At 44.2% G+C, this 26965-nt stretch overlaps 1 protein-coding gene across 33 annotated transcripts in view; it reads left to right on the top strand.

Annotated features, from left to right (window-relative positions):
• TCF4 (transcription factor 4) overlaps nucleotides 1-26965 on the top strand; it is a 427786-nt gene that overhangs the window by 343765 nt on the left and 57056 nt on the right. For all 33 annotated transcript variants that reach the window (XR_013232983.1, XM_077346820.1, XM_077346828.1 and 30 more), the window contains 4 exons: nucleotides 7353-7458; nucleotides 12951-13084; nucleotides 16669-16801; nucleotides 26875-26942. Coding sequence is in view for 32 of the 33 variants with exons in the window: in XM_077346820.1 (XP_077202935.1) it covers nucleotides 7353-7458; nucleotides 12951-13084; nucleotides 16669-16801; nucleotides 26875-26942 (441 nt within the window). In the remaining variant the exon portion in view is untranslated. The remainder of the gene's footprint in view (nucleotides 1-7352; nucleotides 7459-12950; nucleotides 13085-16668; nucleotides 16802-26874; nucleotides 26943-26965) is intronic.

The following is a 26965-nucleotide window of genomic DNA, read 5'->3' as shown; positions in this document are numbered from 1 at the left end:
ATTTGAGAATTGCTGCCTGCTGTCCCCCGTTTCAAGAACTGAGCAATATTGAACAGGCATTTCAAGAGTCAGAATTTTACTCATCGGGACTTTGTGTGCTGTTGGGAAAGTGAAACAGGATGAGTTGGGATGAGTGGACCTCAGGAGATGTTTTATGGAGCACATGACATGCTGATCAGTACTGCAGTCCAGCCCACTAGCAATCCATGAGAGATTCCCTAAGCGTCATGCTTATTTATATTTGTACTTCAGTGTCACAGAATAAGACCCACAAGCCATTCAAGTATATGGTTGTATAAGGCTTTCTAAAGTAGCCAGTCCAATGCCAACTTGTGTTCGTGAGTTTAAGCTTGCTTCGTTTGATTATTAGAAGCAAATTTCCTCTAACTCGCTTCTCTTTATCTTGGTTTTATCTGATGCAGTAGTTTTTGCCTGTTGCTTATCATTTTTGTTATATATTTTTATTGCGTTGTTTGTTGCTTATGCCCTTGGCTTATGCCAGGGGTAGTCAAACTGCGGCCCTCCAGATGTCCATGGACTACAATTCCCAGAAGCCCCTGCCAGCGAATGCTGGCAGGGGCTTCTGGGAATTGTAGTCCATGGACATCTGGAGGGCCGCAGTTTGACTACCCCTGGCTTATGCAGTGAAGTGTTGTGGGGAGGGGAGGTATATCTGGCTCCGGTGGTTCACAGAAGCTGAACAACGGCCATACATGCAAACCCATAGAGAAAATGGGGGTCTCTGTCTACTTAAGGCAGTGGTTCTCAACCTTGGGTTCCTGACCCCAATTGGAGTTGCCTGGCCCCTTCCGCGAGGTTGTCAGTTGGTGGCCACAGCGGCCCACAGCAGCAGCAGGCGGTGGTGACAGGTGGCAGGCGGAGGTAGCCGGTGGCGGAGCCATGGCACTGGCCGCCTTCACACTGCCTCCAGATAGCACACGCCTGCATGCGCTGCCGCCACAGTTGGTTGGGAACTGCTGACTTAAGGAGACATCTAAATTAGTCAAAAGAAAAAGAAAGCCGGCCTGATGCGGCCTAAATATGCTCCAGAAGGAATGGAATAGTGAGTGCAGTTGAGAATCAATGGAAGGAGAAGATGGGGTCCAAAATCAACCAGGTCATGTAGTTGAGAGTTTACATGATGCCTGATGGTAGATTTTGGTGTAGAGTTTTCCGGATTATTGACCCACCCCTCCTGTCTGTGCCCCAGAAAAAAATAACCCCATGACATAGAATTATGGAAGGGTTTTTTTCCCCCATTTATCTTGTGTCTTCTGTATTGTTTCATCTTTCATAATTGACTGTGCGCTACTGGGATAGCTCAATTATGTCATCTAGTACCTGGTGTCAATTTAGCCATTATGTGGCAGAAAGAACAAGGACTTGCAGCATGGCATCTTTCCTCTGGTTGAGCTCTCAGATCAAATTTATGAGTACACTTACTTGGGAGTAAGACCCGTTTCATTGAGTATAGCTAACTTTCAAGTAAACCTGCATGAGTTAAGAGACAGGAAAATTACAGTGCATGAATGAATTTCCTACAAAATATACACAAAATCAATCCACTACGCTGTTTTTAAACGTGTTTCTCTAGAAAATCTAGAGAAAATATTACATGGTCTGATATGGATTCCACACATCTCCCCCCCCTAAAAAAAAATTACTGAAAGAATTTAAATGTATGATAATATTTCCCTCCACTGTAAGTAAACACAATGGATAGCCCAGGGTAACCTGATTGTGCCAGATCTTGGAAGCTAAGCAGGGTCAGCCCTGGTCAGTGTTTGGATGGGAGACCACTGGGAAAATCCAGGAGAGCAGGCATTGTATTTGTGAGTCCTGATTGACCCTGGAAAAATACCCGGGAGTTCTGTTAGTCTTCATTTGTTTGGCAGACAGGAGGCCAGTGTAGGCAGACAGAAGACACAACTGCCAGCTCTGTATTTGGCTTAAAATATGGCCACAGCTTTTTATTTATAACACAAAACCTCCCACCGGAGGGTTGGCGCAGCACGGGTGGAGCCCAACCTGAGCAGCCTGCTGGCTGCCCCACATTTCCAATGTGAAGGAACACGTCAGGATCCCCGCTGGAAATACATGAACCTTCACATGGAACACTAAGATGGGAGACAACCCACCAAGAGAGTCAAAGGGCGCAAACCTCCTTGGCTTCATCTTTTGAGCTGGTCATTGTCGAGCAGCACTGCCCACCGCACTGGGTATTGCACTGCTTGATACCACCCCCTTTAAAGGGGGCCCCTACCTTCCTGGGGAGTCTGATCACACACCGGCTCCCCACGAAATCGGCACCTCTCATGCGCATACCCCGCTGTGAGAAATAACAAGCAGCATTATTATTAGTATCATTAGTTTTATAACAATAAAAGTACAAATAGGGAACAGGAGGGTGGGTGACATGCCCGATGGCCAGCAGAGAGGCGGGAGAGCCCCAGGCAGCATTTCGCACAGACGCTCCTGGCCCCGCCCACCTCCGCTGAGCGCGCCGCAGTTGGCATCATGCCCAATGGCCTGGAGGCATCCCAAACCACCGTGTCTTCTCCCGCTCGCCCTCCGCCCCGCCAAACGGCGGTACGGGTAGGTCTGCGCCGCTCCTTATAAAAAGACTCTTATCTTTTGGAGCATTTGTTCTAGCAGCCGGTGATTGCGACTCCACAGAAAATTTTCACCAGGCAAGAAAAGATAACCTGCAAATTAAGAGTCTAATGGAGGCTCTTCTTGCAGGATTTAGGTGGTTATTATTGCTGGCTCAACAAATGTAGAGTACAGTAGGTGTGAGCTTTCGAGTGTACGCACTCTGAGGAAGAGTGCCTGCACTCGAAAGCTCACACCTTAAATAAATCTTTGTTGGTCTTAAAGGTGCTATTGGACTCTATTTTTGTTGTGCTGCTTCAGGCCAACACGGCTACCCATTATTGATGGCTGTTACTGTAACATAATGTTATTTGTTAATACATGTTACGTGTTTTGAATGAGAGTCTCCACTTTATGTACGCAATAGTTTCCATACTTCTGGAGTGCACAAGCCTACAGGTGCAGCCTGGAGATCTCCTTGACCTAAAACTGGTCTCCTGATGATGGAGATCACTCCCCCTGGAGAAAATTATTGCCTTGGAGAGTATATTCTGTGGCATTGCACCGTCTAAGGCCTCTCCCTAAACTTGACCCTCTTCAGAGTCCATCCCCCAAACCTCCAGGTAATTCCCAAGCAGGAGTTGCCAGCCCTGGCTTGGATCCTGTGAACAAATTCCATATGCACTCAGTAGTCTCTGCTGAAGAGTGCAATTCTTCTTGGATCAGCACTTCCATTTATACCGTATCTGTGGTTGGCAACAAGTCTTGGCTCACTGGCCTATCACAAGAGAAAGGCAGAGACTAACAAGTCTTGGCTCACTGGCCTATCACAAGAGAAAGGCAGAGACCAATGCTGGCAGGGGCTCATGGGAATTGTAGTCCATGGACATCTGGAGGGTCGCAGTTTGACTACCCCTGCTCTAAGCTGCAATGTGTGGGATTCAGGTTTGCCCTAATATGTGTGTACATATGAGGAATATATTTCATAAGGGCTCAACCATTTGATCCTTCGTCCGTTGGAAGACTGACCACTGTTGCTCTGTAGGTATGACAAACTGTGCATACATGTGGGGTGCAGTCTGTTATGTATGCAGGATCTTTCGGAAGTTCCAGTGAGTTTGAGACCAGCTGGTGGATGGCCTGCGATCCTGTTGTCCTCTGGACATGCATTCGTTATGCGCAGATGTATAACGTCTTCAGTACGATAGTTACAAGTTGCTTTGAATGTAAAGAGAAACTTCTGAAATCTCTTATGGATTGTCTCCTTCCAAATAGACTTCTGCCTGACCCCTTACCCCACCTACTCAAGCCCACTTCACCGCCATAGTTGATCTCCTTGGTGAGCATATTTTAAAATCCGTGGAGTTTGGGATCAGAGGGAATGCAACAGCCTTTCAGTGTGTTCTAATTCAGTGGTTCTCAACCTTCCTAATGCCACGACCCTTTAATCCAGTTCCTCATGTTGTGGTGACCTCCAACCATAACATTATGCAAGTGTTTTTTTCACAGAAACTAAACCAAAACTGACCAATAGTGTGAAGATCCCTTGTTCATGATTGTATATAAATACTTTTTTTCCCCCCAGGGTTTCTCAACCTCTAGTCCCACCATGCCGATCTTGCTCTTTTCTACCTGCAGGAAGAGCAGCAACACTGGTGGTGCCCCCCCCCCCAGCCAGGCTGCTCTCCCTGCCGCAACCCCTGTGAAAGGGTTGTTCAACCCCCAAAGGGGTCCCGACCCCCAGGTTGAGAACCACTGTTCTAATTGATGAAGGGCAACTTAAAAAAAAGAAAGAAAAAAAAGTAAAATTTGACTTACAGTCAAGCCTGACTTTAAAAAGAAATATGTTGGGTGTGATTTTTTTGCACTGGATCACGGGGGATTTGAGTCGGGTTCAGAGAGTCATTTTATTATTTAGCGTGTCCCGCACTCCGCATACACTGTAGCATCCATGGGAGCAATTATCACGGTGGCATTTCCAGTTATAAAACAAAGTCAAAGGCCTTGGGGCTCATGTACATAATAAAACCACTTAATTCATAATTAATGCAGATATAATGGATAAATCGTGACATCACCAGATTCTTTTGGCTCCCTTGTTTTAGTCTGTCGCTGAATATCCTTTCAATTGGGCAGAGGTTTTTTTTTACAATACTTTTGTGTCTATTTTTTTTTAACGTATTTCGCTGTTACAACTTGTACACAAGAACACTGGAGCAGATACGTTACTGTCCATGTAAACTGGGAAACCCCCCCCCCCCCATTTGCCGATCATTCACTTGGAGGAGTGATGTCTTTCTTTTCTTGATATCTGTGTTTCAGCAGAAACCGGTAATTAGTCATTATGAGTATTGTAACGATCCCATTCTTTGCTTGTGGTTTGCGTCTCAGGAAGAAATTATTGTAAAATTTGTGAGGTGATTTCCACCCCCCCCCCTTCTGCTTCTCTCCCCTTCTTACTGATGTGTTCAGCAAATTTCTTTCCTTTTGCTTGTGACCTGGGAACACAGGACTAGGCTCGCTGCCAGTTTTGTGATTTGCTGCCTGTTTCAAGATGGAGGCTGGGAGGTATCCATTTCCATCACGATGATGGGAATGTTTTGGTCTCCTTGACCATCTGGAGTGTGGAATTTTTTGCAAAAACGGAAACATGCATTAGAAATGTGCAGGTATCTGCATGCATAAGTTCAAAGCAACACAAATATAAAACAACTCTATTAAAATATACTTTTTTTATAGGCCTCAGCATTAGATTAATTTTGTTCAGTAAAAAGGAAACGGGAGGGGTCTTGCTTATGTGATGAAACTGTTAGGGGAAAAAAATCTCTGATGTATTAGTAAACAAGTTTTAAGTAAATTAAGTTTTTGGCATAACTTGCTAAGTTTATTGCAGATACAGGCGCACTAAGTACTAGAAAAAGGTCTTCTCCCCCCCCTAAAGTGTGGACACACTTTGTTGGTGGTCTTGTGTTGGTTCTGATTTTAATGGTTCTTTCAAGCTCCTCAACAATGATTAATAGCAGCTTCATATCTCAGAATATGCTTGAGAATATAGCATTCTAAATTTTATTTTTCAGTTGTGAGGATGAAGGATTTCCTGCCTCCTCTCTCTCTCTCTCTCTCTCTCTCTCTCTCTCTCTCTCTCTCTCTCTCTCTCTCCTTTTGAAAGTATGAAATCCTCATATTTCCAACAAGTAGAACATGATTCTTGAAAATATTACACATTTTTATGCATATGTTGTTTGAAGGGTTTAGATATAGCAGATATAATTCACTATTTGGTGTTTTCTGCTCTGTCACGTTTCTCCTCAACACACTCCTTGAGTATTCACCTTTGAATTTGAATTATTTTTGGAACCATATAACAAAACATTTATTGGAGGGGGGGGGGGGAAACACGACCGGATAGAGGCTTAAAAAATTATTCATGTTGTGGAGAGAGTTGACAAGGATACGGTCTTCTCCCTCTCCCAAAATACTAAAACTCAAGAGCAGGGGTAGTCAAACTGCGGCCCTCCAGATGTCCATGGACTACAATTCCCAGAAGCCCCTGCCAGCAAATGCTGGCAGGGGCTTCTGGGAATTGTAGTCCATGGACATCTGGAGGGCCGCAGTTTGACTACCTCTTCTCAAGAGCATCCAATGAAGTAGACAGGATGGACAAAAGGAAATACTGCTTTACTAACAGAATGATTAAAATCTGGAATCAGCTGCCAGAGGATGTAGCGATGACCCTAGGAATAAACAGCTTTAAAAAGGGATTGGATAGGTTCATAGAGGATAGGAAGATACATTTCAACAAGATTCGAACATGCTGGAAAAGTGGGCAAATGAGAACAAGATGCAATTCAATAAGGATAAGTGCAGAATTCTACATTTGAGTCACAAAAATGAAAAGCATACATACTGGAGATACACTTCTCGGTAGCAGGGTACATGAACGAGATCTTTGGGTACTTGTGGACGTTGAACTAAATATGAGCAGACAGTGTGATACAGCGGTCAAGAAGGCGTATGTAGTCTCAACAAAGGCATCACATTAAAATCACAAGTCCTTCTGTATGCCACGTTGGTCAGACTGCATTGGGAGTATTGTGTGCAGTAGTTCTGGAGGTCTCATTTCAGAAACAATGTGGGCAAAATTGAGAGGGTGCAGAGAAGAGTGACTAGGATGATCCAGGACCAAACCCTATGAGGGAAGGCTGAGGGACTTGGGAATGTTCAGCCTAAAGAAGAAGAGGTTGAGAGGGGACATGATTGTTGTTTTTAAATATTTGAAAAGGTGGTCGCTTGAAGGAGGATAGGATGCAGTTCCTGTTGGCAGCAGAGGACAGAACCCGTAGTAATGACTTTAGGCAGTGGAATCGGCTGCCTAAGGAGATGACTTTAAGCAGTGACTGGACAGATACTCATCCTGGATGCTTTAGGCTGATCCTGCATTGAGCAGCGGGTTGGATTAGATGACCTCTATGGCTCCTTCCACCTCCAAGGTTCCATGATTCTAAGTCTTTCATTAGCTGCTAGCCATGATGACTGTGGGGGACCTCTGCATTCAGAAGCGCTAATCCTCTGAATCCCAGAACTTGGAGGCAACATCAGGAGAAGGCCTTGCCCTCTTTGCCCCGTTGTTGGCTTTCCAGAGGAACTGGTTGGCCACTCTGTGAGACAGGATGCTGGACTGGGTGGCCGGTTGGTCTGATCCAATAGGACTCTTCTTACGTTCTCAAAATGTCTTTCTCTCTCCCTCCCTCCTTCCCTAGGTTTATGCCCCTTCTGCAAGCACTGCCGACTACAATCGGGATTCACCAGGCTATCCATCCTCAAAACCAGCAGCCAGCACTTTCCCTAGTTCCTTCTTCATGCAAGGTACAGGGGGCGCTATTGATGGGGGTTTTGTGTGCACCCGTTTGGGGATCCAGGGGACAGTGGGTTGGATGCAGAAGACCTCAGTGCAGCACTTCATTCCTTCTGACGAGAAGATTATATCTGCTGGCCTGGATTCTCCATTTGGAAAATGCATATGATAATGTTGTATGTCTCAAAGACTATTTGTGGGGACAAACAAAGTGACAACGATTTCACACATTCCATACACTCAAAAGTGTCACCAAGAGCCAGAGTCAGTTTCTAGGCTAGATCTTGCCAATGTTTTAGGTGTAGGGGCCTTTGTTTTTTACATAAAGTTGTCATATGTATGCAGGTATCAAAGTAAGCCCTGTATATCAGGGGTAGTCAACCTGTGGTCCTCCAGATGTACCCACCAGAGGCCCCTCCCCTTCCCACCCCCTCTAGGCCCCACATTGGCTATTTTGAGGGAGGCTGGTCGATGACCATATATGGACATATCACCCAATAAATGTTTAACAAATTTAAAAAATATATAAAGAATTAATTAACTCCCACCCATTCAGGAAACCCTTCCGGGGCCATCAAGAAACCCCAGGGTTTCACGAAACCCCAGTTGAGAAAGCCTGCATTATTTTTATTATTATTATTATTATTATTATTATTATTATTATTATTATTATTATTATTATTATTATTATTATTATTATTATTATTAATATCCCGCCTCCCCCCGGAATCAAAGAGTATGGGTGAAAATGATATCCTGGAATCCCTTTCAGCTACCCAACAAACAGCCTCTTCCTTTATTGTGTGGCAAGGTTAGTTAGTAGATTGATATTTTAATGGGAATTTTAATGGGATTAGTTGTTGTGACCCGCCTCGAGCCTATCGGGAGAGGCGGGAAATAAATCTAATAATAATAATAATAATAATAAAGGGGCACCTAAATCCATTTCAACCGCACTCAACCTTCACAACTAATCTGCCATCACAGAGCTCAGGAAGAGGAGCCCTACCCCAAGATAAGAAGTGTGTGCAAGGAGGATGGATAATTCATGTTAGGCCTCCTTGAAAGCCAACAAGTTCTAAGCTGTAATAAACCCTATATGCTCTCTAAAGTTATTTCAAAATTATTTTTGCAGGTAAGGTCTGTAATGGGCACCCAGCCTATATTTTTAAACCAGAAATCTTGTGAAGGGTTTTAAAGTTTGCTTGGATTATGTTATCAGTGTACATTTGGAGCGTCAATACAAATGGGACACAGGTGAATGTTAAGATATTTTGAAATGGGGGATTTTATTTTTTCAGTGGGTTTGGTCTCATTATTTTGCGATGCGCTGCCTCTGCAGAGATCTGCTCTAGACAAATCACAAAATAAAAACACAATGCAGTAAAATAAGTTTTAAATGTCCCTAAAATTATATGCATCGTAAAAAGCAGAGACATCACCCTGCCAACAAAAGTGCGTCTAGTCAAGGCTATGGTCTTCCCAGTTGCAATGTATGGCTGTAAAAGTTGGACCATAAGGAAGGCCGAGCGTCAAAGAATTGAGGCTTTTGAACTCTGGTGCTGGAGAAGACTCTTGCGAGTCCCTTGGACTGCAAGGCGAACGAACCGGTCAGTCCTAGAGGAGATCAGCCTGGACTGCTCTTTAGAAGGCCAGATCCTGAAGATGAAACTCAAATACTTTGGCCACCTTATGAGAAGGAAGGACTCCCTGGAGAAGAGCCTAATGCTGGGAGCGATTGAGGGCAAAAGAAGAAGGGGACGACAGAGAATAAGGTGGCTGGATGGAGTCATTGAAGCAGTCGGTGCAAACTTAAATGGACTCCAGGGAATGGTAGAGGACAGGAAGGCCTGGAGGATCATTGTCCATGGGGTCGCAATGATTCGGACACGACTTTGCACCTAACAACAACACAAAATTATATGGATTAAAGACATTTATTCTGGGAGCCAGCTTGGTGTAGTGATTAGGAGTGTGGACTTCTAATCAGGCGAGCTAGGTTTGATTCCCTGCTCCCCCACATGCAGCCAGCTAGGTGACCTTGGGCTCGCTACAGCACTGATAAAGCTGTTCTGACCGAGCAGGAATATCAGGGCTCTCTCAGCCTCACCCACTTCACAGGGTGTCTGTTGGGAGGAGAAGAAAGGGAAGATGATTGCAAGCCGCTTGGAGACTCCTTTCAGTAGAAAAAAGTGGCATATAAGGACCAACTCCTCCTCCTCTTCCTCCTCCTCCTCCTGCTTCTGTATAAACACAAATAAATAACTCAGTAGGAGTGTAAAAACAGCATAAAAACACCCCTAACTAGCATAGACATGATGCCCATAAAACAGCCTTTTGGCTTGAAGCAAGCCATGAAAACAGCTTTAAAAGATGAAATCCTTTAAGCCCAGGTGAACGGAAATGTTTTAATCTGATTCCTAAAGGGTGGTAAAGGGGGCATCATGTTCTGAAGGGGTCACACGGTCTTGTCTGATTCCTATATTTCGCCTTCCTATCTGAAAGGGGTTTGAAAATCACACTTGAAACCATTATGAACCATTATGTTTTGAGTGTTGCAATAACTTTCAACTCAGCCATTTTGTTCTTGAAATTCTTTCATAACAAAACATCTCCATTAAATGTCCTGGAAGGTGGAAGTGTTCTCTACAGGTATCTCAGCCTTGTGATTCTTGGTGTTAGATTTGTGTTGATTTATTAGTTGGCACAAGGTTTGACCCATTTGCCCTATGTAGAGAATGGGAGGGCATTGTTGACAGTCGCTTATACAATCTTAGAAGATGAGCGCGTGAATAAGCCTGAGATGGTGTAGCTGATGTTAGATCCAGTAATTGTATTATCTGGGTTTGTGTGGCAGCAAAGTTCTGGTACTGGTATCCGTGTTCAAATTCGATGTTGTGTTATTGTGGATGAGGAGCTGAGATTGGAGGGCTGTCGTGTGGAAGAGAACTGTCATTATCCAGTAGAAGCTGAAAGTCTTTGATAATGCATTGAAGTGTTTTGAGTTGAGAGCTGTATTTGACCACTAGTGGTGTTCTGTTATTGCCTCTTTGGGGTCTGTCTTGCAACAAATTGGCTGTTAATCTTTTTCTTAACTTCATATGGTGGGTACAAAAAGTTACAAAAAGGTTTGTTGTAGATCCCTATGTAGGGTAAGAAGATCAAACCCTCCACAAAAGGATAAATAGACACAAATCTGACATCAAGAATCACAAGACTGAGAAACCTGTAAGAAAACTTTTCCGCCTTCCAGGACATTTAGTGGGTGACCTCAAAGTACCTGTTCTGTTATAAAGGAACTTCAAAAACAGACTGGAAATGGAAATTGCTGAACTCTCAAGTTATTCAAAACAATGGACTCCCCAGGACTTAACAGGGATATTGGTTTCTTAACTCACTATATATGTTAATTCATTCAGCCCTTACATCTGTATTCTTAGCAAACCCCCAGAAGTACCACATATCCTCTTTTTTTCTTATTTGGAATAATAGATTTGAGTAGTATATTGTAACATGTATTAGAATGTAATGTAAGTTGCAATGATAAATTGATATGTATTTCCCTGGTCTGAGGACACAACCAATTTCCCAACTTCAAAGAAGAAGATGTTGTAATGATGCCTCCATGATTTAGAGCAGGAGTGGTCCTCCAGATGTTCATGGACTACAATTCCCATGAGCCCCTACCCCTGATTTAGAGGAGACAGATGGAGCATAATAGAGTCTCAGTTAATTACTCTCAGTATTTCTCAATTAAGGATACATCTGCCCATTAATCTGAAATTTTGACAAATTTATTTCCTTGACTAGGTTTCCCCCTGGAATTAAACTTAAACAAATAGTAACCTTATAAACGAAGCTTGTTATTCCTGTTTGGTCCTTGAATCTCTTAAACATCTTCCCTTATGCCATATGCTAATTTACTGCTCACCCTCTACTTGTATGTGTGGACTAGTAATTCTGATTTCATTGTGTCTGAGAAAGTGTGCATACCCATGAAAGCTTATATCTTGAATAAACTGGTCTTGAATAAACTGGTCTTAAAGGTGCCACCGTAATGACTGGGGAAGGCACTGGCAAACCACCCTGTATTGAGTCCGCCATGAAAATGCTAGAGGGCGTCACCCCAAGGGTCAGACATGACCCGGTGCTTGCACAGGGGATACCTTTACATTTAAAGGTGCCACCAGACTCAAATTTTGTGCTGCTGCTTCAGACCAATATGGCTACCCACGTGAATCTATTATGAACCACAGGCATAATTTATAGACCACTTAGGTATAGACCACTTAGGTATATAAATCCAAGACATAAATAAATCCAAGAAATAAATTGTCCATGACAGCCATACAAAAGTATCTGATAATGCTCATGTGTGGCATAACTAACTTTTTAGAAGAAATAGGGGTTCTATGAGCCTCTTGTGGCGCAGAGTGGTAAGGCAGCCGTCTGAAAGCTTTGCCCATGAGGCTGGGAGTTCAATCCCAGCAGCCGGCTCAAGGTTGACTCAGCCTTCCATCCTTCCGAGGTCGGTAAAATGAGTACCCAGCTTGCTGGGGGGTAAACGGTAATGACTGGGGAAGGCACTGGCAAACCACCCCGTATTGAGTCTGCCATGAAAACGCTAGAGGGCGTCACCCCAAGGGTCAGACATGACTCAGTGCTTGCACAGGGGATACCTTTACCTTTTACTTTACCTTTAGGGGTTCTATATATATAATATATCCTATCTATATCTGTGCCCTGTAAGAAATTATGTAATAAAGCAAAGATTTATATTGTGTGTCTTTACTTAAGGGTACCAAACCCCCCCATCCCAAGCCCTGCAATCTTTTTCCGATAAGCAGGAAAACCAAATCCTTTTTCATATACATCACATGAGTTGGTGTTACGCTTAACCATCAGTAAAAAGACATTTTAAGTTCCCTTTTTTTTTCTTTTTTTTTTTTTTTTTTGCTACAACAGAGATTTATTACACAGGGCCATGGTTTTCAGTTTCAGAATAAAAATAGTACAGACTTTCGGGGGGGGGGAAGGGGTTGAGGCTTTGCACATAAAGACCTGTGACTCATTTACAGTGATTTGAGAAATGTCATTTGCTGTTCAGTTTAGTAAACTTTTTACCATGCACATGTACTTATGCCAAATTAGTGTAGCCCTTAGGAAGCAGGAGGGTGATTTAGAGCTTCCCGTTCGAGATTACCGTCTTTTAACATAAACCGTTATGCGACTCGGTGACACATTAGGCGCACATCGAACCCTATTAGAATGCTAATTTTAACATTTACTGGGAAACGCAGCAGCAAAACGTTAGAGCAGGGGTAGTCAACCTGTGGTCCTCCAGATGTCCATGGAGTACAATTCCCATGAGCGCCTGCCAGCAAACGCTCATGGGAATTGTAGTCCATTGACATCTGGAGGGCCACAGGTTGACTACCCCTGCGTTAGAGAACTGCCAAGCCTTCAGAGAAGCTATGTGTTTTTTTTTTCTTTCTGTTTTCAGACGGTCATCACAGCAGTGATCCGTGGAGCTCCTCCAGCGGTATGAACCAGCCGGGTTATGGCGGGATGCTGGGCAATTCTTCTCATATTCCACAATCCAGTAGCTATTGCAATCTTCATCCTCATGACCGCTTGGTAAGCCCATGTTTCAACATCCAAAGATATTGTTTTCGAGATCCGCTGTGTGAAGAAGGTCACATGTGGGTCAGCTGGTCATCATGAAGTTTCCTAGATGAAGGGTCAGCCTGATGTCATGGTTGGATGAGGATCTGGGAAATCCAGTTTCGAATCCCCGCTCTGCCATGGAATCTTGCTGGGTTATGTTCAGCCAGTGCCAACAGGCTGGTGGTCCCCCGCCCCCCAAAAGTGTGTCTGGCCTCGACCAGGGCCAGGGCTGAAGATGCTTGGTGGAATGAGCTCCCAAGTGAGATCAGGGCCCTGCCAACATTTCCACAGGGCTCCCGCCAGGCCTTTAGTTGAGGCCAGCGTGGCTACAACTAGGTAATTATGGGCTTCCCCCTACATACATACACACATATGCATATATACTTCCTTCTCTTCATCATTTTGCCCGGAATCACTCCTGTAAGTCTTCGGTGGCCATTTTGGTGACTAGAGGTCAATTAATCCTAGTCCTATAAATTGTTTGGTTTTCTTGATTGATTGATTGATTGATTGATTGATTGATTGAATTTATATATTGCCCTCCCCCAAGGCTCAGGGCGGTTTACATAGAGCGTAGAAAACAGTACATGGAACTGAGTTTTTTCATAACCTGTAAATAACTACAGCAATAATAATATTAACATTAATAACTAACAGAGGTAACAGTGCAAACAGATCCAGGGGCAGAACACATGAATGGGTTTCTGGGAGGGAGAGGGCAGGGACCCTGTAGATGTTGCTGGTTTCACTTGGTCTCAACCCAATGCCTGATGGAGGAGCTCCCTTTTGCAGGCCCTGCGGAACTGTTTTAGCTCTGTCAAGGCCCTGTTCTCCTCCAGGAGCTCATTCCACCAGGTGGAGGCCAGGACAGAGAAGGCTCTGGCCCTGGTTGAGGCAAGGCAAGCTTCTTTAGGGCCAGGGATCATTAGCCGGTTATGGCAGAGCGTTAAGCTCTTTGAGGATCAATAACTTATATATATATTAAATTATATATATTGGTAATATATCAATAACATATTATATGAGCCTCCAGGGAGGGCGGTATATAAATATAATAAATTAATAAATTAATATGGTTTTATGTTTTCTTCTGTAATTATAAGATGTATTTTAACTGTGTTGTATAAATCAAATTAACAACAACAACAACCACCTTGGACCAGTCACACACTCTCAACCTAACCTCCCTCACAGGGTTGTTGTAAGGTTTAAACAGAAGAGAGTAGAGCAATGAAAACCCCTTTAGGTCCTCACTGAGGAGAAAGGTGGAACATATAAATATTGATGGAATCAGAGGAGACAGTGCAGGGCAGAACTGCCATGGGACACCGTTTTGAAGAGCAAAAAATAGCAGATAGAGCTCTGTTTGTTGTGTGAATGGGAAAAGCAAGGATGGAAGCCTTACCAGGGACTATTTTTTTAAAAAACCTTCCAAAATCCATGCCTTTTCATTGGGAACGAGGTGTTGAAAATCAACAAAACGAACAAACTACATCCAGAGCAAACAGAGGTAATATTAGTGCGGCCTTCTTCATTCCAGAATGGCTGGGGTCTCATCCATTCTGGTCTGTTTAGCCGTCCCCCAGTAGATCCTAGTCACAACTTGACCCTGGCCCAAGGCACCTTTGGGCAGCTGTAGCTTCTGTGATCTCTGCTGTAAAGAAATGGTGGCCCATGCCCTCATCCTGTTGAGCCTGGATTACTGTAATGAGCTGCATGTGGAGGCAGCCTTGAACCCCCTCATAGAAACTTCAGCTGGCCTGATTCCCTGCCGTGAATGCATTGATGGAAACATGTGGTAATTCTACCACTGAAGGATTTACAGAGACTTCCAATTTATTTCCAGGTGCAAATCCAAATGCCGACATTGATTTTTACAGCCCTGCAAAGGCTGGATCCAGGGTTATCTGAATGAGATTTATTATTATTACACTTCTATACCGCCCTCCCCTAAGGCTCCATATATCCTCACCATGCGGATACCTTGCTTGAACCTGCCCACCCTCTGAATTGTTGTCACATCCTGCCTCCATGGGGCTTGTGGGTGCGTATGCCAGTTTGGTGTAGTGGTTAGGAGTGCGGACTTCTAATCTGGCATGCCGGGTTCGATTCTGCGCTCCCCCACATGCAACCAGCTGGGTGACCTTGGGCTCGCCACAGCAGGGATAAAGCTGTTCTGACAGAGCAGTGATATCAGGGCTCTCTCAGCCTCACCCACCTCACAGGGTGTCTGTTGTGGGGAGAGGAATGGGAAGGCGACTGTAAGCCTCTTTGAGTCTCCTTCGGGTAGGGAAAAGCAGCATATAAGAACCAACTCTTCTTCTTCTTCTTCTTCTAAAGTAAAGTGACCAGAATTAAGGGAACCTAAAGTGGGATGTGCTGTCGCCACCGTCAGGCCCCCCATCCCCCGCCCCCACGACTGGGCTCAAGAAGGGCATCACACGGGAAGTGATGTCATTACATGAGCCGTTTTTACCATAGACTTTTTTTTTTGTTTAAATACCAGAGTGTCACAATGTGAGAGCGTCACTTCCTGTGGGATGCCGGTGATGACACCGTTTTCTCGTAATTAATGTTCACAGTTTTCGTATTTATTGTTTGAGCTGCTTTGTACTCTTTGGCAAAGCGGGGCAAAGATTCCCCCCCCCCCCCAATTCTGGGCGGCTTTTAAAAATAAAAACTTGGACGATGGCAACGTCTGCTTCCTTTTGTGTCAAAGCCGAACTTGCTTTACTGCACGAAACAAAACAAAATCGTTTGTGACTTAGTGCATCTCGTTGTGATGTTCGGCGTCCGTGAAATTTCCCGGTACAAATGGTTTTGTTTTCTGCAAGCAGAATTGTAAATACACCCTAGATTAGAAGGGGAGCTGCATGCTGATATACTCAGTGCAACGTGAATGAGCTCGTATGCCTTAGTTTTTACCATCTGGAGGGGAGGGGGGAGTTGAGAATAGAAAACAATCGTTTTAGTAATAACAAGAAAGTGCATTATTTAGACAGCAGCAGCACCGTACAGTCACAACAGCAGCATGCTCAGATACTGAATTTACAGCACAGAAAACATCAAACTCTCGGGTAGTGTATTGTCATCATAGGCATCCTAACATAATAATTACGGGCGAAATTAGCCACTTTTAAACGAGAAAAATATCATTGGAAATACACCGTGTGTGTCTACAGAGGACACAGAGATTGTAGACGTCTACATTTTGAGTTCTCCTCCAAACTTACATTTTTCCTATTGAAAAAAACTGGGGGAGGGAAATCTCAAGGTGGGGGGGGGGATTTCCCTCCTTGAGTTTTCTCCCCCATACTCACACCTTCACATCTCGTGGTATATGTAGCATAGAATTAGTCCTTGCTCTTGAAGTCTGGCATTTAAAATTGCTCGTGTCTGGTGCTGTAGCATTGTGTCCAGAACCAGAGCGTGGTCCCACTATGGTGCATGGAAAGACAACGGAATATGATGATCCTTCAGAAACCGCATGGACCCAACAGTAATGCATCCCTTGTCCTCTGAAATGTTCTCTTGCTTTGGGTTTTCTCTTGCAGAGCTACCCATCACACTCCTCCGCAGACATCAACTCCAGTCTTCCTCCAATGTCCACTTTCCATCGTAGTGGCACGACCCATTACAACACTTCTTCCTGTACACCACCTGCAAACGGAACAGATAGCATCATGGGTGAGTCGTCGTTTTGTGAGCAACAAACCTACTACCTCTGTTTGCCTCCCCTGTGAGCCCACGCTTTTGAATTTTCTACGATTGGACAAAGTGGGCTGCCGTAGAGGTTCCCAAATAAATCCTTATTTTTCAGAATTATTGCGAGTGACTGCTTAAATCCAACACCATTCCGGGTGCTCGCCAAGAAATTTTAGGAAGTAGGCAAGGCCAAGTGGAGGTTTTACCCAGCAGGGCTTCTGATTGGCCATTGGAGTTCTGATTGGCTGTGTCTTTTTTTAAAAAAGTGGCTTCAGCTGCATGCCATTAAACAGAGGTTCTACCTGCAATGCTGATGAGTTCTTAGAAGATTTACACCTCGCCTCACTCCCTGATATTTTGTAGCAGCCATTATGTAGTTGTGCCCAGCATCCTGCTTCAGAACACCAAAGGTGCCTGCAGGCTGGAAAAGGCTGGAGATCCCTGGCTTAAATGGATGGCCAATAGTAAACACCAGCCAATTTCAGTTAGAAGTAGAATCTCACCTGTACATATTGTTAACTAGGGATGGGAACAAGCCAAATTTGTCCCACAATGCTACAGTTCATGCCCCCCAAACTGAGAATCAGGGGACATTGCTCCCCTGAAATATCCCAGGCCTTTGTCCAGTTTGGGAGTTTGGCTGGCAATGATTTGAGGCTGATGGGCACGCAAGACCTGTCAAGCTTAAATGGCTGCAACCCATTTCAGCAATCGATTTTATTCCCTAAGTGAGGTGGAGTGGGGAGAAAAATGGACCACTAAAATGTCTGCCAGCCATTTCAGGTTGACAGCAGAAAAAAAGGGCTCACCCTGCTGTCAGGGTAAAATGGGTACAACCCATTTCAGTGATTGATTTCACTCCCATCCACTTAGAGGCTAGGGGAAGCAAAACAAAGTGCTAAAATCACTGCCTGCTATTTCAGGCTGACAGCAGAAAACAGCACCCATCCTGGCAGCCATTTCATCTGTTGATTTGCCCCCCTCAGAAGCAAAAGAGACCACTGAGCTGGTTTCAGGACAGTGGTATAGAAATCTAATAAATAAATAATAAAATGGCTGCCGGCCGTTTCAGGCTGACAGCAGATGGGCATGCCTGACAGCTGTTGGTTTTAAATGGCTGGCAGCCCTTTAACCGCTCTGACAAGCTCACCCATCTGCTGTCAGCCTGAAATGACTGGCAGCCATTTTAGCACTCCCTTTCACTTCTCCGCAGGATGGGGCCAAAATCAGTCGATGAAATGGCTTGCAGCCATTTTAGCCTGACGGCAGGGTGGGCACTCCTGACTGCCATTTTAGCAGTCCCGTTCACTTCCCCTCCTTTGGAAGGAGGCGGAGCAAAACTGACCATCGCAAACAGAACCAGTTTGTTTTGGGGCTTTGGATTCAGTTGGTGAAAACCCCAATCCGAACCCATTGCTAACCTGTTGTTCTTTCTTTGATCATTTTCCTTTATTTTTTCCTTTATCACCCATTGCTGCCATGTCAAATTACATGAACACAGCTTTCAAATTACATAAACACAGCCAGTTTGGTGCAGTGGTTAGGAGTGCCGACTTCTAATCTGGCAAACCGGGTTCAATTCTGCGCTCCTGTATATGCAACCAGCTGGGTGATCTTGGGCTTGCCCCGGCGCTGATAAAGCTGTTCTGACCGAGCAGTGATATCAGGGCTCTCTCAGCCTCACCCACCTCACAGGGTGTCTGTTGTGGGGAGAGGAAAGGGAAGGCGACTGTAAGCCGCTTTGAGATTCCATCGGGTAGAGAAAAGTGGCATATAAGAACCAGCTCTTCTTCTTCTTCTTCTCCTGAGTCAGACAGTTGCTTGATCAGGGTCAGTGTTGTCTACCCGGGCTAGACGTGCCCCTGGATGGTCTAAGACGGAGCTATTTCACATCATCTACTACCTGGTGATTCTGGGGGTTGAACTAGGAAGCATCTACTAACAAACAGATGCTCCGCCCCCGAACCCGTGGCTTTTTTCTTTACAGGAAAATGCTTGCATAAACCATGTCTATGTCCCAAAGTGAACTGAATGCAAGATTTCCAAGCAAAACAAAATTTCCAAGCAGACCACCGGAGAATATTAGCGCAGAGTGATGCTTTAAGTCTGGGCGAAGTATTACTCATGTGTTTTCAAAGGTTCAGATCTATGTGGAATTTAAGCAGCCACTTACAGGATAGATTTAATGTAGCATATGCTAAAGAATATCTGCCTCATTCATGTATTAATCCTGCTTTCTACTCTCACTCTAAATGACATGTTTGAATGACATGATGCATGGCAGAATGTGGCTTTTTTAGTGGAAACATGATTTGTGCTTTCCCTTGAGGCCTTGGTTTTACTGTGATTTTTTTTTTATTAGAACAGTCACATAATACTGCACTTAATTTTTTTACAAGCATGTTAAGCTTCTAGTGCAAAGGGATGATAAACTGTCATATGGCACTGAAGGGACATGAATTTTTTATCCTGCTGTTTCAGTGTATCTTATCTTGGGAAGACTGGAAATATCAAATATCAATCTGGTCCAAGTTTTCTATCGGTGTCCTAATATCTTACAACAGAGAGACCTTTCTAGGAAAATATATGTAGATTTTGGATCATGTGATGTTTGGTGTAGCCAGCTTGGTGTAGTGGTTAGGAGTGCAGACTTCTAATCTGGCAAGCCAGGTTCGATTCTGCGCTCCCCCACATGCAACCAGCTGGGTGACCTTGGGCTTGCCACAGCACTGAGAAAGCTGTTCTGACCGAGCAGTGATATCAGGACTCTCTCAGCCTCATCCACCCCACAGGGTGTTTGTTGTGGGGAGAGGAATGGGAAGGCGACTGTAAGCCCCTTTGAGCCTCCTTCAGGTAGAGAAAAGCGGCATATAAGAACCAACTCTTCTTCTTCTTCTTCTGAGCTTCTTTACTGTATGTTGCCTGTAAGATGTGATACAACTGGAGTCTGGCAGGATTCCAGTGTCAGTGTTCAATCCAGTGATTCTCACCGGGGTTATATGGGGCCCTGGCACATTTGAAGGGGGGCCACAGACTGAAAAATGTGAGAAAGGGACCCCCAAACCAAAGGGTTTATGGGGAGCTCCAGTAACTGAACAAAGTACGGTTTTTGTCATGTATGAAAGTTTGACCCTTGTCAAGGGAAAGAAAAAGAAGTCATGTCATCCATTCCTTTGCGTGTGCTTGAATTGATGCGTTCTTTTAATGCTTCTTTTGGTCAAATGCTCTAGAAATCTGTCTTGCCTATATAGAAGACCAGGTACATTGAGGATAGTTAGTTCACTCCTAGTTTAGGCCTTTTAAAGGCCTAGCTCATTGTGCAAACAAGGGCCATGGAACCTGAGAGGACCTTCTAAAAGGGCTGTTGTCAAAGAAAGGTTTAAAGACTGGTACATGTAGTCACACTGACATGCAAGTAATATCTTCAAATGTGAAACCCCCTGCCCTTGATGCCAGAAATGAGTGGGATCAGACTGTGGTTCACTCAGTACAATTCCATCCAGTGTCCACATCTCTGTCCTTTCTTGGATGAGAGAGGTATTCTGAATCTCTTTCAATCTGGCTTCAAGTCTGGTTTTGGAACTGAGACCATCTTGAGCGATGGATAACCTTCAGAGGCAACCAAGCAGTGTGAATTCTGTTGATCCACCTGCCCTCAACCACGATAGGCTATTAGGGGATTTGTCAACAGCATGTTGTGGACACTCAGCTCTTGCCCAGTAGATATCACAGTCCTACACATTCACTGAATGGGGGAGTGGGAACGAACATGTGGCACTCCCCCCCCCCGCCTCTGTGCAGTTGCTTAGATGTCTGTATGGACAACTGAATGGAGGAAGTAGTTTTGTGTATGCCTGCTCCCCATGACCAGTGGTGATGGTTTTGGAATGTCTCTGATCACAGGAAGTCTTCTTGCAGAGACCCAGTTTGGTGTAGTGGTTAGGAGTGCAGACTTCTAATCTGGCATGCCAGGTTCGATTCTGCACTCTCCCACATGCAGCCAGCTGGGTGACCTTGGGCTCACCACGGCACTGATAAAACTGTTCTGACCGAGCAGTGATATCAGGGCTCTCTCAGCCTCACCCACCCCACAGGGTGTCTGTTGTGGGGAGAGGAATGGGAAGGCGTCTGTAAGCCACTTTGAGCCTCCTTCGATTGAAAGCGGTAGATAAGAACCAACTCTTCTTCTTCATGTTCAGTGTATATATGGATCTGTCACATATATGAGACTTCTGTTTCTTATTTTCAGCTGAAATGTGACTTGGGAATATTATTCAGTTCATGCTTATAGGTGGAGGGGCAGGGTGCCTCTGCCCAGCTTTGGCTGGGGTACTTTCTGTATCTTTTCCTAGAAAAGCAAAATCTTGACCATGGGTATCTGTGCTCCGCTCACATCCGTATTAGACTACTGAAATATACTTTCCACGAGGCCTATCCAAGGCATGTAAATGGCCACTTATGCCCATATGAACCTGCCTCCACTGTGGCCTCTGTTGTATGCCTCCACAGGAAGACGGCCTAAGAGAGACAGGTAGCATATAAGTAGAAAGATTTTGTTTACAGCTCTATTGATCCAAAAGCAAAATCCAGTGACACATAACCCTGTGCAATCTTTTGAGATTGCCAGACTTCTTCAGGCTAGATGTTTCCAAAAAAACAAAACAAAACAGCCAAAATGTTTTGGAAGGGAGAATGCTCCAGGACATGCTATTAAGTCTGTTAAAGCCAGTACTATGTGTTGGCTTTAGAGCAGATTCTCAGGAAGTTGAATTCAAGTCTCTGCTGGCAAGAGGCAGTAAAACCTTGGATTGAATAAAGTCCAGCAAATGTCATTCTAAACCTGGCTTTCTCAAAAAGGGTTTCATGAACTCCTGGGGTTTCTTTATGGCCCTGGAAGAGTTTCTCAAATGGGTGAGAGTTAATTTTTAATATATTTTAAAATCTGTTAAACATTTATTGGGTGATATGACCATCCATGGCCATGCCGACTGACCTCTCCCCCCAAAAAAATTGACCCCAAAATGGCCAATGATGGGCCTGGGGGGGTGGGAAGGGGAGGGGCCCCAGGTTGGCAGGTGCACAACTGTACTTCCCAACTATACTCTGTACAATTCCGCCATTTCTGGAGCTTCTCAAAGCCTGAGGGGTTGCTCAATGGTACCTTTTTTTTTTTGAGAAATGTTTTAAGCCAACTCAGCCATTGTTAAAGAGAGACTAGATGTTCTGTTTGCCTTTTTAGCTCTTCAATAGATATGTGTAGAATCTTTATCTCCCCCCCCCAACCATTCTTTTAACATCCTCTTTTAATTGTGTAATGGATGATAGTCATGGTTCTCTAACCATGGTGACTACTTGGAGACAACTTGAGGAGACAGCCTCAGCCTCTATGTCCTGTTGTTGACTCTGGAAAGGAACTGGTGGGTCACTGTGTGGACAGGATGTTAGACTAGATGGACCACTGGTCTGGTCCAGCAGGGCTCTTCTTATGTTGTCGTTTTTCTCATTGCTTTGGATTTGTATATGTTTTTATTGTTTTGATGTTGATTTGTAATTTGTGACTTTTTGATTGTTAATACTGATTGTTAGTATTTTTAGTGGCGGTCATTACTCCCTACAGGAACCTTTGGTGGGTTGAAGCATGAAGTGCATTATTTAAAGAAATAAATTAATCAGTATTATGTAATCAGGAGTTAGCAGGAGATTGGAATCCCCGAGTGCCTTAGTTCCCATTGAGTGCCAAGATTACATTGGACCATTCCGGTGCCAATAGGATCACATCAAAAGTTGAATGGGAAGGCTTTTCTACACGGCCCCCTGATGAGTTGGCATGCTTAAGTTGAATTTGCCATTGGAGGCTGTCTTTTGCCCTTGCAAAGGTACCTCTTGTGGATGCTAGCTGCCCCCTTGAGAAATACTGTGTCGAGAGGGAAAGAATTTTCTTAATGGCCTTCTGGATCAATTTATTATTTTATTATTATCTCATTACATTTATATACCACCCTCCCTTGCGGCTCAGGACAGTTCACAATGAAAATTGCAGTCTGATTGTGAATATAGAACATTTCTAATGGTAGAACATGTAACAGAGGACCATTTAACAGTAGAATAATATCTGATAGTAGAACACGATAACTTTTCCTCTCTACAAATTTGTACAAATCTACCCAGCCCCAAGGTCACAAGAATTTTGTGGAGGATTTTTGCCACATGGTCGCCAAAGGACTTTAAAAAACATGGCTGCAAGAACTAATTGTCTGTAGCATCAGATGATGCGGCAACGTGAAATTCACATCTCTGCAACCTACATTATTTTGTAAAATTCTTGTAAAATTCATGCGCTGTGTGGCTGACTGCTACCGATGTCTGAATCACTGCATACTTACAGTGACTCTGCAGTAAACTTATCTCAGGGTTGTAGGTCATCTGAATGCACTCTAAGAATATTTGTATTCAGGTTGCTCCTGGTTTCTTCTTAGTTGAAAAGGCAGCATGATCGGGAAAATTTGGGTTCAAATCTCTACTCTGTTTATGGTTAACCTTGAGTCAGTCACTCTCTCAACCTAAGCTACCTCGCAGGGTTGTTGTGAGGATAAGATGGAGGAGGGGAGAACAATAAAAGCTGCTCTGAGCTCAAGAAAGGAAGGGTGCAATAAATAAAAAATATACCAAACAAATATCCTATTTGTGCACAGAAAGCACATTACATGCACAGAAGCCAGCCTATGAAAAGAAAAGAAGCAATGCACATGTATATTTACACTTGCATTGAACCTGGAGAGATTTAGTTTGATCAAACAGGGTAAAAAGTTCATCCTTCCTCGCTAGTTTACTTCAGCAACCTAGAAGAACCATTGAAAGGAAAATGTCAGTCCCTCTGCCTCCTTGACCTCTGTTTTCTGATCTCTTCCCAGCCCTGACTCTTCATTTACCAAAATCCATTTCTGCCTTCATTTCATGAGTTTCTTCCACAAAAGAAACTCAGTGCAGTAGTAAATGAAAAATTAGTAATTCAGCCAGGTATTCACAATATCCACTCAGCTGGATACTCCAGAATCTCTCATCTGTCTGGCAACAACCTTTAAATATTATCTTATCCCTGCATTTCTTAAGAGCATGTTCTTTAGCTGTTTAGAAAAGCTGCACTAATTCAAGGGTAAAGAAACGGTCCTAAGCCCTCACCTGGAGATATAGATGAGGATGGGGAAGAAATGTCTTTTGAGCAACATTTTAGTATTTATGGGCAATCTCTGTGTTCTTACTGGATACGAGCTCTTTGGTTCCAAAGAAACGAATGCCAAGTCCTCGTGGTTACAGAGATAAGCATGGCAATACTGTATTCTAGATCAAAAGTGATCAGAAGAGTTCTCTTCTTTTGAAAAGGAAAAATTGTTGCTGTTTCCATCATCAGTCATCAGTTTTTTTTAAAAAATGTTGAGGTTAGGTCAAGGTTTGTGTTCTGGGTTTTTTTTTTTAAGTGAGTTTTATATTTCCACTCTATTGGTGTCCTGCCTTTCTGCCCGGGGGCAACACAAAATGGATTGCATGGTTCTCCTCTCCTCCATTTTACCTTTACGATAACCCAGCGAGGTAGGTTAGGCTGTTACCCAGAGGTCCTCCCTATCAAAGTGGGTATACTTGAGTCTCCCAGTCCAACTCTGTAACCCAGGCTTTCTCAACCAGGATTTCGTGAAACCCTGGAGTTTCTTGAGGACCCTGGGTTTCCCAAATGGGTGAGGGTTAATTAATTTTTAATATATTTCTAAAATGTGTTGAATGTTTATTGGGTGATATGACCCTGTATGGTCATGTTAATTTCTCTCCCACCCCCAAATAAATGGTCTGAGGGTCCTGGAGGGAGTGTGAAGGGGATGGGCCCCCAACTACGTTTTCCAACCATATTCTGTACATTTGTTTCCCTTCTGGGGTTTCTCAAAGCCTGAAGAATGTTTCAGGGGTTTCTCAATGGTAGAAAAGTTGAAAAGGGCTGCTCTACTATACCATCCTGGTTCCATAACAGCTAGGCTACTGTTAAAGTCATGATTGATTTAGTTCCAAGTATAAATAAAAAAGAATATTTGAACCACTGTATTTGGTTATCTGAGTCTGGAGATGGGTATTATCTTTTGGAGCCAGACAAGCTGTGCATTTCATGTAAGTTCTTAGATAGAGGGACAGGCTACCTACTTTAAGTGTGATTAGGATAGGATCTTTAAATAGTGTGCTTGGATACATTTAATCCTGGTTATTTGGTTTAACTAGGCATAGTCTGCACACACAGGATAATGCACTTTCAATGTGCTTTGGCAGCTGGATTTTCCTGTGCGGAACAGGAAAATTTACTTCAACAGTGCATTGAAAGTGCATTATCTATTGTGTGCAGACTAGGTCCTAGATAGGTTTGTTAGGAAGTCAAGCAGCTGCTCTCTTCTTGGATACTTTCCTTGTAAACCTTGTAAACTTGTAGGCAAGTTGTTGTGAATAGCAAGCCTCTGTGTCTGCCCACACAAGATCCCATAGGATTTCAGTACTTATTCTAGCAAGAGTATATTGTGATTTCAGCACAGTAGTGTCATTTCTAAATCCATGGCAACAATTTTTGCATGTTTCTTTGGCTCCAGTAGCATTGTACAATTGTGGGAAGGTCATTCACTGATTCCCTAGAGTCAGCCAGATCTTAATTTTCCCATCAGTGAAATATAAGGACATTACTAAATTTCTTGACCACTCTGGTTCAGTTTGAAATTTCATGTTTCTTTCATTCCCTCTACTTAGAACATATCCTTTCTCCCAAAATGAAATTTGGTAGAAACATCAGTGTTAAAACTGACTTCTATCGTGGCAGTTGTACAGAGGTGTAACAACATGATAAAACAAGTTGAGAAATGTACCCAAGAAATAGGCATGAAAATGGTTTTCCCAATCATGCATGAAAATTAATAAAAAAGTAGCTACTTAAGGCCCTGGCCAGGATAGCTTAGACTAACGTACCTTATTTGATCTGGGAAGCTAAGCAAGAGCAGCCCTGGCTAGCACTTGGATGGGAGACCTCCAAGGAATATCAGGGTCAAGATGCAGAGGCAAGATTCAAGTGGGTAGCCATTGGTCTGAAGCATCAAAACAAATTTAGAGTCCAATGGCACTCTTAAATCGTTTTATTCAAGGTACTAGCCGCGAAGCCCGCTGCAGGGGGGAATGCAGTGGGCAATAGCAGCCTCCTGGAGTCTGTGGCGGTGTGGGCCCTCCGAATGGTCAGCTACCTCTGAGTGCCGAAGGCCCTACTTTGGAGGGGATGTGCCACCACTTGATGGTGGTGGGCGCGCTTGTGCTCACGGAGGGCCTTTGGTAGCAGTGGGTGCCATCAGCAAGCAGTGGTGCCGCCTCCTGAAAGCACCGTGTGTGTGGGGTGCCTCCTCCATCACATAGCCTGGCCCTGTGATGGCACCGTCAGAGGACGTGATATGGTGGCGGCGGGCCTCCGGGGGGGGGGGCGGCACGGCCGGCAAGTGAGCGTGGCGAGCGGGCCAGCCATTAGCCCCGTGGCATACGCCACCTCGTCATCCCCTCCGAGGGCCCTGCAAAGGTGTGGGCGGTAGGCCTGAGCGCGGCCGGTAGTGCCTCGTGGGCAGCCAGGCGCATCTGGAAGATGATCAGGGAGCGGACAGCGATGGAAGGCAGGAGCTCTAGGGGCCTGCCCAATCAGCAATGCTCTTCTTATGGCGAAAGATACAGGAGAGAGGAATCACCAAAGGTCCCTTTCTAGGGATTCCCCAGAGGTAGTTCTGGAGAGTGTTGGAAAATAATACCCATATTATCCCTTTAATGAAATTTGATCTGTTTCTTTCTATATACATACACACACACACACACACACACACACATGTCTGGTTTTTGAAATATGTTTGAGGTCTTCCTTGGCAAACGAAATTAATGCTAATTAAAGATCCGTGTCATGCAATAAGCATTAAAATGCCATTGAATGATGGACACCTAGACCAGGAATAGAAAAAGGAATGATTTGCCTGCCTGTCTTTAAATCCAATGTTTTGTTTTTTCAGCAAACAGAGGAAGTGGAGCTGCAGGAAGTTCACAGACAGGCGATGCATTGGGGAAAGCACTTGCATCTGTAAGGAAATCTTTGCTTTGGGG

Source organism: Paroedura picta, chromosome 7 (genome assembly GCF_049243985.1).
Source record: "Paroedura picta isolate Pp20150507F chromosome 7, Ppicta_v3.0, whole genome shotgun sequence".
Lineage (NCBI taxonomy): Eukaryota > Metazoa > Chordata > Lepidosauria > Squamata > Gekkonidae > Paroedura > Paroedura picta.
Note: the sequence above shows the minus strand (reverse complement) of the source record. Positions and strands in the feature narration are given on the sequence as shown.